Source organism: Grampus griseus, assembly GCF_964374135.1.
Source record: "Grampus griseus genome assembly, chromosome: 20".
NCBI lineage: Eukaryota > Metazoa > Chordata > Mammalia > Artiodactyla > Delphinidae > Grampus > Grampus griseus.
Genome location: NC_139014.1, coordinates 38,971,754 through 38,985,681, shown reverse-complemented (window position 1 = coordinate 38,985,681; position 13,928 = coordinate 38,971,754). Strand labels below are relative to the sequence as shown.

The window sequence follows — 13,928 nt, the reverse complement described above, 5'->3', positions numbered from 1 at the left end:
ATTTGAAGTGATCTGTACTAGGATAATTACAGTTGAAGATACACCCATTACCAACTTCTGAGAGTTTAGAAGACAGAACTACTTTTTTTTTTGGCGGTACGCGGGCCTCTCACTGTTGTGGCCTCTCCTGTTGCGGAGCACAGGCTCCGGACACGCAGGCTCAGCGGCCATGGCTCACGGGGCCAGTCGCTCTGCGGCATGTGGGATCTTCCCAGACCAGGGCACGAACCCACGTCCCCTGCATCGGCAGGCGGACTCTCAACCACTGCACCACCAGGGAAGCCTGACAGAACTACTTTCTTTTTTTTTTTTAATTTATTTATTTTTTAAATTTTTGGTTGTATTGGGTCTTCATCGCGGTGCACGGGCTTCTCATTGCGGTGACTTCTCTTGTGGCGGAGCATGGGCTCTAGGCACATGGGCTTCAGTAGTTGTGGCGCACGGGCTTAGCTGATCCGCGGCATGTGGGATCCTCCTGGCCCAGGGCTTGAACCCGTGTCCCCTGCATTGGCAGGCGGACTCCCAACCACTGCGCCACCAGGGAAGCCCAGAACTACTTTTAAGCTGAGCAGCAGTTTGTTGTTTCTGATTTCATCTTGGCAATATTTTCAAATTATGTTCTTAAAATCTAATCATTTCATTAAATTATATTATTTCATTCAAATATATCCCCACTGATTTCTCACAATTACGCTGGATCAATGAGTTTTAATATAAGCACTTAATAAAATCTAGCACCTTGTACAATACCTAGTACATGGGAAGCACTAAAATAATCAATATTTAGTAAACAAAAAAACCAATTAGTTTGAACAAGGCTCTATTATAGATATATCCATATGGATAAGAAATCTCTACATCTGATCCATCTATACACATAAAAAGCCTAACTTATCCAACATTATCAGGGAGTAAGGTAGCAAAAAGTATTTTCATTTAGGCGTTTTCCTTATTTTTGCTGGAAGTCTTTCTAAACTGCTTTATGCACTTCTTTGCCTCATCAAACATCACCAAACAGCACCAAACCCAGCCAAGAGAAAAAATAACAAATGAAGAAACAGTTAATAGAGCAAAGAAAAAGAAACTTTAAAAGAAAGGACTCTTTAATAAAAACAGGTCTATTTTCTCCTCTGGAGTCAAAACAGGAAATCATACGCATAAAGAAAGAAAAAGTTGTTATGAAAATGAACCAAAAAGAAATCTAGACGGTGGAAGTTATTATGGTGCAAATAAGAAACTCAGCTGGCTTGAAGGGCAGGAGGGACACAGCTGAAAAAAAAACCGTGGGTGAGATTAAGCCATGGAATTTTCCCACCAGGCAGCATGTAAGAATGCAAAACTTGAAAAAAAATTTAAAAAGTTAAACAATATATAGACTAGATCCAAGATTTTCAACTTCTAACAGTTCCCAAAGAAAGGAATGAAAAAATAGAAGGGATGAAATACTCAAACTATAGCAAACAAAATTCATAGAGAATGAAAGGGACCCACTGAGCATCTAGTGAGGTGAATGGAAAAAAGATCCACCTGGACACATTGTGCTGAAATTTCAAAACCACAGCAAAAGATAAAACACTGTTTTACATGGGGAATTCTGTCCAAGTGTAAATGAATACAGCCCCTTCAGACAATTGCAATTTCTGTAATATCTATTAAAATATGAAAAATGTAGATACTTTTCAATTAAGCAATTCCACTTCCTAATATAGCTCAGAAAAACACTTGCGTAAGTACTCAAAAGGGCAGGTACAAGAATTTTCAATGCAACATGACTTAAATATATTTTGAAAATAAAATATTTCACTTAAAAGAGTGAAAAATTAAAACAACCTAATATCCAAGCAAGAGGGAAATGGTTGAAAAAACTGCGGCTCATTTAAACTTGTGCTTTAAACATCTCAACAGGTAGCTATTTAAATTTAAATTAATTAAACTTAAATAAAATGAAGGATTCTACTCTCCAGTCACAGCAGGCACATTTCAAGGACTCAACAGGTACGCGTGGCTGCCATTCTGACAGCAGACAGAACATTTACACCATCATAGAATGATGATGATGTACTATGTAGCAATCATGAAGAAAGAAGTAATCCTATATAGCTGAACATGGAAAGACCTCCAGACACCAGCACAGGAAAGGAAACAAAGTTACAGAACAACACAAACAATATATCAATGTGTTTTTTTGTATTTTTTTTCAAAAAGCCCCCACAAATCAATTTCTGTAACTAGGTGTACAGAAATGGGAGGTAAATCAGAGGCAAAGGTCTGAGAGGATTCAGGACACTACGCAGGCTGGTAACCAGGGTGAGCCCTGCAGAGGGCCTGGGCCCAGGCTGGTGGTCCAGGGAAGCTGCTTGTTTCATCACTTCTGTCAGAATTTCCCTAACTGCCACTGTAAACATAAGTTTTCATTTTTCACATTTTCGAAGATTATTCTTATTAATCTTATCAAGTGGAGGGGAAAACACACCACATGTCATGCAAGTCTGACTTCCAAACCCTGTAGTAATTTCCCCGGAACCATTAAGGGAAAACATCACCAGGGCCACTGTGGGACCACAGAGAATCAAATTGCCTGACACCCACACTCCTTTGCTACACCCCTGCCTGTGTCCCTGGTTTTCCATTTCTTGCCAGATCTCATTTCTCTGACAGTGAGAGTGAACTGGTATAAAGACACTAAGAAGAACACAGGGGGGAATAAAGCAACTCAAGAATCAGAAACAGGATCACTTTATAAGTTCCTATTTTAAAAATTGATGGGATGGAATCTCTCGATACACCACAAAAGTACACTTGGTAGCCTCCCCTCTTCATAATTTCCTTAAAAAACCCTGGTGCAGACCAATGATTACTAGTACTATCACTATAATACTTAGTCATTTTTTTAAAAACAAGCACTATACTGAATCAATACCCAAACCTCTTTTGGGTTATATTTTATTATGTCCACAACTTGGATGTCTTACACTCAGTGCTGCCTTACAGCCGCTGTCAGCCCAACAGCAGCTGCACTGTGTGCTTTCACCCCTTCGCGTGCATGAAGGTGGCCACGGTGTTGGTTCTCTCCGGGCCAGGCTTAACTGCCATTTAAAATGTCGCCAGAGGGCTTCCCTGGTGGCGCAGTGGTTGAGAGTCCGCCTGCCGATGCAGGGGACACGGGTTCGTGCCCCGGTCTGGGAAGATCCCACATGCCGCGGAGCGGCTGGGCCAGTGAGCCATGGCCGCTGAGCCTGCGCGTCCGGAGCCTATGCTCTGCAACGGGAGAGACCACAGCAGCGAGAGGCCCGCGTACAGCAAAAAACAAAAAAACAAACAAACAAAAAAATGTCGCCAGAAAAAATAAATAAATAAAATAAAATAAAATGTCGCCAGAAAGAGCTCACTATGATTCAGCATTAAAATGACGAGTTACCATGCACGCAGAAAGACACAGGAAGAGGGCAGCACGATGTAAATTTCATATTCATGAATCAAAGGGTCATCACTGAAGGAATGACCACAATTCCATATTTTCTTGCAAGGCAACAATCAAATGCTTTCTGGGACCTACGAAAGGAAGACTCCCTGCCAGGAGGTGAAGCTGTGGAAGGACTAAATCTGAAAAGGATGCTTAACGCATGCACAGCAACACGGCCAAGGCTGGAGAACAGTTTCCAGGCAATGAGCACCCATTAGCTGAACGCCCACTTTTGGCAGAAAGTGCTCAAATTCCCTTGACAACCCAAGAAAAACAGAGGGTGAGCTGTCAAATAGGATGACATCAGTGTCAAAGCTTGCAGAATAGAGCCACCAGGTGACACGAAGGCAATGCCTCACAGCAGGACTGGCAGCGCTGCCTTCTTTCTTGATGACATGAATAACATAAACCTTAACTGACGGCAACTTAGATTCAGTAAAATATGGTGAATCTACCCCCTGCCTGAGAAACTCTAATGCATGAAAACAAAAGGCATGAAGCAAGTACATATACTATAAAAAAGTAAACAGTGAGCTCCCATATAGTGTCTCATTTTCTATAGGCTGTTTTAATTTACCTCTATGAATGAAGAACAGAGAATTTAAAACTAAAACACTTGAGGTTACCACTGTTAGCTCACCGTCAGAAACAAGGACCCCACTTCCCATATCTGCTGAACCATGAGCAGTTTAAGAGGGTTCAGGTCCGACTTCTTTTCAACAATGAAACCTAAGACGGGATTCTTCAAGTGGCAGGCAGCCTTGCACCAAGGCAGACGCCTACATGAAGGGCGATGACCTTGCCCTGACCTCTGGATCAGCGCCAAGGGTGCTGTGGCCTTGACTCACCAGGCCCACAGGGGCCTCTCAAGAGTCGCTCTTGCCATGTACGTCTCTAGATGTCAGCACACAGCACTCCTGGTGTCTTGAGAGGAAACATCCCCCAGACCAAAAGATGAACATTAGCCTATAAAAGTGCACACCGAGGGCTTCCCTGGTGGCGCAGTGGTTAAGAATCTGCCTGCTAATGCAGGGGACACGGGTTCAAACCCTGGTCCGGGAAGATCCCACATGCTGCGGAGCAACTAAGCCCATGCGCCGCAACTACTGAGCCCGTGCTTGAGAGCCGGCGAGCCACAACTACTGAGCCTGTGTGCTGCAACTACTGAAGCCCACGTGCTGCAACTACTGAAGCCCACGCACCTAGAGCCCGTGCTCTGCAACAAGGGAAGCCACCTCAATGAGAAGCCCACGCACCGCAATGAAGACCGCTCGCCGCAACTAGAGAAAGCCTGTGCGCGGCAACGAAGACCCAACGCAGCCAAAAAAATAAATTGATAACATAAATAAATTTAAAAAAAAAAGTGTACACCGACTGCTCTATTTCTTCCAAAACTAGAGGCATCACTGAGATGGCTCTTCCCGGGACCATGCTGTGTGAAGCCCAGCCTTGCCCTCACGCTCCTCCCTCTGCCTGGGCCCTTTTCCTCCTGTGAGGACAGGAGCTGCGCTCTCACACCCTTTCTCTCTCAACTGAGAATCATATTCAAGTAAATTACATTCATATTGTTTTTTGAATGTATTAGAGTTTGTATGTTTCTTGTGCATAACTTTAAAAAAACAAGTAGAATATTTTCTAGTGTTCCCTTTCAAAAATACTTCAACCCATTTTCACTACTGAGGGCCTACGTTAGTTACTGGAGGATGGGGAAGGCCTGTACTCTTGACAGAAAGAAACTGCTCAGAAATCTACAAACTGCTCTCTTTTAAATACTGTTAAAAGCGTTCTCTGGAAAAGTTATTAAAGAGACAATTCACGTGAGGAAAAGAGTTCCTAAAAAAGCAAAATAGCTAAGTGCATTATAAGTTAACATTTAAAAAGGCTTCTTAAATAATGAGTCACAAAAGTGCTATTATATCCAAGAATAACAAATGTAACTATATTAAAATTACATATGTTTGATTTGCCCCAGGAACACGAGTGATTCAAAATGAGAAGAATCAATCACTGTAATATATCACATTAATAAAATGAAGGAGGGCTTCCCTGGTGGCACAGTGGTTGAGAGTCTGCCTACCGACGCAGGGGACATGGGTTCGTGCCCCGGTCCGGGAAGATCCCACAGGCCGCGGAGCGGCTGGGCCCGTGAGCTATGGCCGCTGAGCCTGTGCATCCGGAGCCTGTGCTCCGCAACGGGAGAGGCCACAGCAGTGAGGGGCCCGCGTACCGCAAAAAATAGATAAATAAATAAAATGAAGGAAAAGAATCCACGTGACCATCTCAAATGATGCAGAAGCAGCATCTGATAAATCCAACACCCTTTCATGATAAAAACAGAAAACTAGGAATAGAATACAAGGGCACTTCCTCAACATAATAAAAGGCATTAATGAAAAACCTATAGCTCACATCAGACTTGACAGTGAAAGGCTGAAAGCGTTCCACGTAGGATCAGGAACAAGACACAGATGCCCACATTCAACACTGCTACTCAACACTGTACTGGAAGCTCTAGCCACCGCTATCAGACAAGAAAAACAGGTTCCCAAGTTAGAAAGGAAGAGGTCAAACTGTGTCCATTCACAGACCATATGATCTTACATGTAGAAAACCCTAGAGAATCCACATACAACACAAAACACTATTAGAGCTAATACATGAGTCCAGCAAAGGTGCAGGATCAACACGCAAAAGTCAGTTTCATTTCTATTCACCAGCAGTGAACAATCCAAAAGGAACAACTCCATTTACAACAGAGCCAAAAAGTAAAACACCTGGGAATAAATTTAACCAAGGAAATTGAGAGAAAGATGAAACAAGATTCAGGATAGTGGTTCCCTTGGGCGGAAGGAGGCAGGGGGATGGGACACAAAAGGACTACATGTGTGGACGTAAGTTACTATGATGATGCTAGTTTTCTTGTTGGGTGGTAGGATCACAGATGCCGACGACTACAGGTGCATGGACGAAGATAAGGCAGGAAGAGGGACACATAAAAGAGGCCCAGAACCACCCATGGACCAATGATGACAGTGAGATATTTGTCACAATCACGACTAGGTGACTCTAGGCACCTGAGATGCAAAAGAAAAAAAAGCAATTTTAACAGCTTAGCAAAAGAAATAAATTGCAGATTAAGAATTTAAAAATACACCGAATTCAGTACTTTGTGACCACCTAGAGGGGTGGGATAGGGAGGGTGGAAGGGAGACGCAAGAGGGAGGAGATATGGGAACATATGTATATGTATAGCTGATTCACTTTGTTGTAAGGCAGAAACTAGCACATCATTGTAAAGTGATTATACTACAGTAAAGATGTTAAAAAAAAAAATGGTGTGTTAGTTTCAGGTGTACAGCAGGGTGATTCCGTTATGCATATACAGGTATCTATTCTTTTTCAAATTCTTTAATTGGGAGCTTGGGATTGACATATACACACTACTGTATTTAAAATAGATAACCAACAAGGACCTACTGTATAGCACAGGGCACTCTGCTCAGTATTCTGTAATAATCTAAATGGGAAAAGAATTTCAGACTGAAAAAAAAAAAAACACTGAATTACATTTATAAAGTAAATAGTACTTTAAGCAGAATACATCAAGTTTTAATCCTTCATGGACAGCCCAAGGAAATGGAAATGCATCTTTCAACCTTAAACAGAATGTTAAAAAGTTTGAGCTAGCTCACCTCTTCTTGAATATACTGTAATAAGAAGGGAGATGCTCTTAAATTATCAACAGGAATATTGAAGAAGCCCTGAATTTCCTTCTGGTGTAAATCCATAGTAATAAGATGAGTCAGACCTTTGAAAATAAAGCAGACACAAACACACAAATAATTTCATAACCAGTTGCACTGTATGAATAAGTACTACATAAAACAAGATACCATATATAATAAATTACTATTAAAAATTGCTCTCATCAAAAACTCAGTGTCTTTATTTCTCAGATTTTTTTTTAGTACAATGAGATTATGAGATAAAAGAAAATATAAATATTGGTCTCTGCCCCCCGGTTCCCAGCACAGAGCTCCTAAAACCCTTGCCATTCCCTCAGTGCTAAGAGCACCAGGGGCATCTCTTATTCTAATATCTGGTCTTTGACCCCACCTCTGACACAGAGCTCCTGAAAGCCTTATGAATTCCTTAGTTATAAGAGTACCAAGAGTATCTTTTGTTCTAATGAGGCGACCCAGGATGGGCTCCGGGATGGGGGCCGGTCACCACGATTTTCAAGCTCCCCACCCCCACTCTCGAGATGGGGGACGGGCTGGAAATGGAGCTAATGAACGAGCACGCCCTTGTGAAGACACCTCCATGAAGTCACAACAGCACGGGCTTCAGGGAGCTTCCAGGCGGGTGAACACGGGCATAAGCCCCTCCCCACACCCTGCCCCACGCACCTCTTCCACCCAGATGCCCACCTGGATCCTTTATCATGTCGTTTTATAATAAACCAGTGAACAGTAAGAGAACAGTGTTCCCGAGTTCTGTGAGGAGTTCTAGTAAATTAATCGAACCCAAGAGGAGGTCATGGGAACCTCTGATTTATAGCCAACTGGTCAGCACAGGTGACAACCTGGACTTGCAGTGAGCGTCTGGGGGGGTCAGGGGAGCAGGCACGTGGGACTGAGCCCTTAACCCGTGGGCTCTGACGCCATCTCCAGGTACACAGTGTCAGAGTGGAACTGTGCGACACCCAGCTGGTGCCTTGGAGAATTGCAAGGTGTGGGGAAAACGCCTACACATTTGGTGACAGAGGTGAAGTGTTCCCTGCGAGGAGTAAAGGAAACTCAGAGGAGGTGGGGAACTGGGTTTCCCCCCTCAGAAGGGAAAGACTGGGTGGCTTTTCTTACACAGAGATGCATGGTTTTCACATCAATTTAAAGTCTTAAAACAGCCAAGATCATAGCAATGAAGAAATGTCTGATAATTCTATGAGAGTGGATTTCATCTCCCCGAAGTCTTTTCAATAGGCATGACAAAGCCATATTAAGACAAGTATTTGTCTTAATATATTAAGACAAACTGCACAGGCCTGTCTGTAATTCGAAAAAATGAGGAATCTTCATCCCATTGGCTCCTTAAAGGATATTTGAAATGGAAATATATATATATATATAAACATACATATAATTCAACTGGAAAATTTTTTTAAAGCACAACTTGCCCAAATGAACAGGAAAGCAGGCCTGGTGGCCCCCCAGGAGCAAGCCTAGGGGGGAAGGGCAGGCCTGCTCCCTCCAGCAGAGTCTCAACTGGGTGTGCTCTTCAGGTTGCTGGGGTTCAGGTTTATTCATTTTTTGTTTTGGTTTTGCCTTCTTTGAAATGCTACAGTAGAAAATTTATTCTGCAGTAAGTGTCTGTGTTAAAATGTAGTGATATGGGGACTTTTATTCTTTTCTCTCTGTGCAAACGCTCTGTGACATGTGCCTTCTATAATCATACACACATACACAGGCACACCCGTGCACGTGGGCGCAGATGTGCGCACGCGCACACACACACACACACACACACACACACACACAGAGTAACAACTCTGAAGATTATTTAGAAACAAGGAGGAGACACTTAGAATGTTACCTAAAAATGCACAACACGAAATAATTTGTATGGTCTGCAAAGTATGCCAGTGTGTACTGGGAAAGGGAAGAGACGGAAATAAAAATAGTTGCCATGTTATTAGAGTTGTTGATTCCAAATGCCTTCTTCCCCGTTAAAAACAACCTAAAATATGACTGTAACTTGTCATTTCAATATTAATTTTTTTAAACAAAGAATTTAGGAAAAAATAAGTTGTTCTCATCAGCTTTGTGTTTAGGGAGTTGGGAACAGGAGAGAACTCTAATTACAAATTAGCCATCTTAAAGCTGTACCACTATTTCTACTCTGTTCAACATTCTAATTTAGTTAAGACAATGCTTTACAATTTCTCAGGTAAAAATAAAACTTCCAGACCCCCAATAAACCGTCAAATATCTGCCTTTCTTACCAGCTTTGCACATCATGGAAGCTAGCAGTTTAGAAACAATGGAGCCTCTCTTTCTCATCTTGCACTGTTTGCTGTAAGGAAAGTAGGGGATCACGCCGATGATGCTTTTGGCACAGGAGGTCTTACACGCGTACACCATGATAAGGAGCTCCATGATGGTGGTGTTCACATCCCTGGAACCCAAGGACAGAAACCAGCAAGGAGAAACGTCATATACACGATAACCTCTCTTGGTTCCAACTAAGCGTTAGCCATGTGTCACGCCCGCCTCGACCGAGACAGGCTCTAGACACAAAAAAGAAACCACATCCCTCTCTTCTAGGGCCTCCATCAGCCGCCCCCATGCTGCCTCTCAGCCGATGACCCTACTTCCTCTTCCACTGAGAAAAGCACTGTCAGAAAAGAGCCCAGGGCCCCCACTGCCACATGCGCGTGCAGCCCCCAAGTCTGCCTGCCCCGAGCCATTAGCCAGAGACGAACTTTCCACACCAAAGTCACTCTAAAATCAGCCCTCCCGTGACGCAGGGATCCCATCCCCCCTGCCCACTGAAGCAGGGCTCCAGCAATCCCCCCGGCCACCCCATCACTGTGTCACTCTCCCCTGCTCATACTGATGGGCCATTTCTCCCATTAACAGCAGCTCAGGCCACTTTCCCCACTGCCCCATTTCTTGGCTCCCCTGGGCAGCACATCTCAAGACGGTCGTCCGCACTTGCTTCCAACTCATCTCTCTCATCCTCTCCCACACACGCTCCGATCCAGGTCACAGATGATCTCCACGTGGCCAAGGCCAATGCTGGGTTCTCACTCCGCCTCTCTCCATCCTCGCCCTGACACACTCCATCACTCCCCCACCGCTCCCCTCCCGCCCCGCTTCGTTTCCTCTGCTGCTTGCTCTCCTCCCCAGCTTCCTGCCCTGACACCTGATCATTTGTCCTCTTCTCCTCTCTCCTCCCTCATCCCTCACTCGGGCTTCTCATCCAATTTCAGAGCTTTGTAAATGCTGGGGACTCAAATTTATAGCTCCAGCCCAGGCTTCTCAAGTCCAGACTAACAAATTCAGCTGCTTCTTGACAATTCTACTAGAAAGTCTTGTTAAGACATCTCAAAACGTACCCCAAACTGAACTGCTCTTCGACCGGCAAAGCCTGCCTCGTCATAAACCTCTGCCATCTCAGCTGACGGCAACACTGCTCCTGCAGTTTACTCAGGACAAAACCCCCAGAGGCGTCCTTAACTGCTCTCCTGTCCACAGTGACAGCAACCCACCACTCCACTGCTGCCCTGGGGCTGAGCCTCGACCCCCCCCAGTGACAGCCCCCCCCCCCCGGCAGTCCCTCTGCAGCCCACCCTCTGCACAGCATCCAGCTGGAGCTTAAAGTCAAAGGCAGATCATGCACTCTGCTCAGGAGCCAGCGATGGTTTCCCGCAGATGCCAAGGCCCTGCAACAGCTCCCGAGGCCCCTTCAGGGTCTGGCCCCCGCCAGCTCTGCCCTGCACTCCTCCTCCATGCCCTCCCCTCATGCCAGTCCTCACGCCGACCTGAGGGCCTTCGCCTCAGGGCTCCCTGCTCCTGCCTGGAGTGCCCTCGTCGCCAGCTGGCACCTTCTTCCAGTGTTTGTCAGATGTCACCTCCCCAGCCTGCCCTCTCTCCATCCTTTACCATCGTCACGTCCGACTCCTTGCCAGGCTGTTTTGGTTTGGTCTACTTATTCATTATGTTACCTGCATGTCCTAGAACACAGGCTCCATGAGGACAAAGGATCTGTGAACTATTTTAATCCTTCGCGCATCTCACACACCTGTAACAGTGGCTGGCACATAACAGACATTCAGTAAATGTCTGTGAATGAGCGACTGCATGCAAGAGTGAGGGAAACACGGAACATTTGCGTGAGTAGGTTCTCTGTTGATACCAAACAAGCCTGACATGGGAAAAGTTAAAGTCGCCTTTCAGAAAGCATTCTGTGCCGGGGGTAAGAGTAGGGGAACCAACAGCAGATGTAAAGTTACACCAAGGTCCCAAACTATACTCCCAGGAACACCATTTTTCTGTGAACTGGTACAAGGCTTTCCATCACTAAATTCAAATAATAACTTGTCTGAATTACAGGAAAAGTTAAGTTAATGAACAGAATTTTCTTAATTTAAAATTTTTCTTATACTTTTAGTGCCTACCACCAGTCTACACTAAGACAAGGTACAAGGTGTATCTGACGACACCAAATCTCAGTGTTAACTGTTTCTTAAAGAACACAATATCTAAGCTTTCTGCAACCTGGACAAGACAAGCCTATGGCACAGTCTGGAGCACTCCAAAATGAGGCATGTAGAGAAAATTAAGGGAATGGTTTTTTGTTTTGCGGTACGCGGGCCTCTCACTGTTGTGGCCTCTCCCGTTGCGGAGCACAGGCTCCGGACGCGCAGGCTCAGCGGCCATGGCTCACGGGCCCAGCCGCTCCACGGCATGTGGGATCTTCCCGGACTGGGGCACGAACCCATGTCCCCTGCATCGGCAGGTGGACTCTCAACCACTGCGCCACCAGGGAAGCCAAGGGAATGGTTTTGGCTAGAGGAATAAGAAACTGACGAGAGGCAGGGGCAGAATGAAAAGAGTATCGAAATGTCCAAAAATAAATGTAAAGGAAGGAATGAATGAATGAATGGAAAGAAATGGAAGGTATAAAGTACTGCAAACACCCGGGAGCCAGAAGGAAGTCAGCTGTTCTGCGCTCTGCACTTTCCCCTCCTTGATGAGGGCGTGGGCATGGAGAGCGCTCTACCAGCCTGGCGTCTGGCCTGGGAAAGAGAGAGGCAGCAGGGGCAGCACGAACTCTCGTCCCCACAGCCCAGCCCTGCTGAGGGTCTTAAGCGGAGGGAAGACATGAAGCCAGGGCCCCGCCGCAAAGGCCCCCTGCAAAGGCCCGCACACTTGCGCTCCAGGACGATGGGATGCAGTGACAGGGCACCTTCGCTCCTCCTGCCAGAGGAGTCAGGTGGCTTTGAGATTTCATCCCCATGAACCAAAGACCAGGACAGAGATGTTCAAACTTTAGGTGAAAGGTCATGTGTTCCAAGTCTAAATTCTCCCAGTTTGGCTCATCTTCACTTTCTTTGGTATTTGCTTTACATGTAACCACAAATTTAGCTTGCGGCAGTTTTTGGAATCTCTAGGCTAAAAACTGTTGCACTACACAGACCGATTTCTAGACATTGTTAAAAATTGTACTGAGTTAAAAATTTCATCTATAGAGGCCTTGAGGGACACCTGTGGACAGAGTGGCATTTGATCGAAGAGTGGTGCAGACACCCTCGCTGCACTGAATCTTCTATCCCCAGCGTACACATTTGTGACCTCAACAATTTCCAGAACACGCAGCTATCAAATGTCACAGGAGACAGGAACACACATGCCTTCAACACACCGTCTATCTTCTCAGCTCCTTTAATTTATGCAACAGGACAGTACGTTTAAATTATCTGCAGGAAAAGCTTTAAGAACCCCAAGTAAGCAAATTCCTCTCCTCTCGCCTGTTTTCTTTTTTGGAACTAGAAGAGCTTCCCTACAAATTTTATGAAATTCCGGCTACTGAGAGCAAACGTAATGGGCTCTCTTATCGTTAAGCGCCTCCACCCCAAAACTTGGTTATTCCCACCCTTGAGAACACTGAAAGAACACAAAAAACGTCAGCAGCTATGTCAGAAAAATTAGCAGAGTGAGATCATGGCAATTTTAAAACAATCGTAATTCTCCCTGTCTAGGCAATTCTCATTATTCTAAACATTCATGCCCAAACAGAGACCAGAAAGCAACATTTCTGTTGGATAAGGTACTCACTTTGAAACAGTTTGGATGATGAAAACATCTTTCCCCCTCACAGACTCTTGAATTTGTACTCTTGTTTCTGGCAGGAAAAGGGGAAAAGAGAAGAAGGGTGAACAAGGCACATAACTTTAAAAAATGCACAAAAAAACCCCTGCAGCATTCCCCAATATTGTAAAATATGGAAACTGGAACTGTTTCAACACTCACTAGGTTTTCAGTTCTATGAAGGATAACGAACACAGTTCGATTAATCACACCTTTTAAACATGTTAAGTTATACGACATGCTTAAGAAGGAATCACACTTGTCACTTAAAACAAGAAAATATCCCCTCCTCACTTCCTATACATAAACAGCGAGTGCTGGGGCTGCTCTGAGCCCCGTATCCTTACAGGAAATGATAGACTCATTCATTCAACCAGAAACAATTAAGAACCTATGAGGCACAAACGTTAGAATAACATTGTAAAAGTAAAGATAAATAAGGCCCAGTATCCCTACTCTCAAAAAACTTGTGATCAGCCACAAGGAAACAATTAGACAAATCCAGAGTGGGAAATTCCACAAGACAAACTCTTCAAAAAGTCAGTGCTGTGGGGAAAAAAAAGAAAAGGTGAAGGGACTGCCCTAGTCTAGAA

The 13,928-nt window shown here is 44.7% G+C and overlaps 1 protein-coding gene across 5 annotated transcripts in view; it reads right to left on the bottom strand.

The window, feature by feature from the left end:
- The window catches only part of PRPSAP2 (phosphoribosyl pyrophosphate synthetase associated protein 2), a 43,699-nt gene that overhangs the window by 21,227 nt on the left and 8,544 nt on the right, over positions 1-13,928 (bottom strand). For 4 of the 5 annotated variants that reach the window (XR_014298260.1, XR_014298261.1, XR_014298263.1 and 1 more), the window contains 3 exons: positions 13,303-13,369; positions 9,465-9,637; positions 7,156-7,271 (listed from right to left, as the gene is read on the bottom strand). Coding sequence is in view for 1 of the 5 variants with exons in the window: in XM_082678014.1 (XP_082534140.1) it covers positions 7,156-7,271; positions 9,465-9,637; positions 13,303-13,369 (356 nt within the window). In the remaining 4 variants the exon portion in view is untranslated. The remainder of the gene's footprint in view (positions 1-7,155; positions 7,272-9,464; positions 9,638-13,302; positions 13,370-13,928) is intronic. The other variant, XR_014298262.1, reaches the window with a different exon arrangement.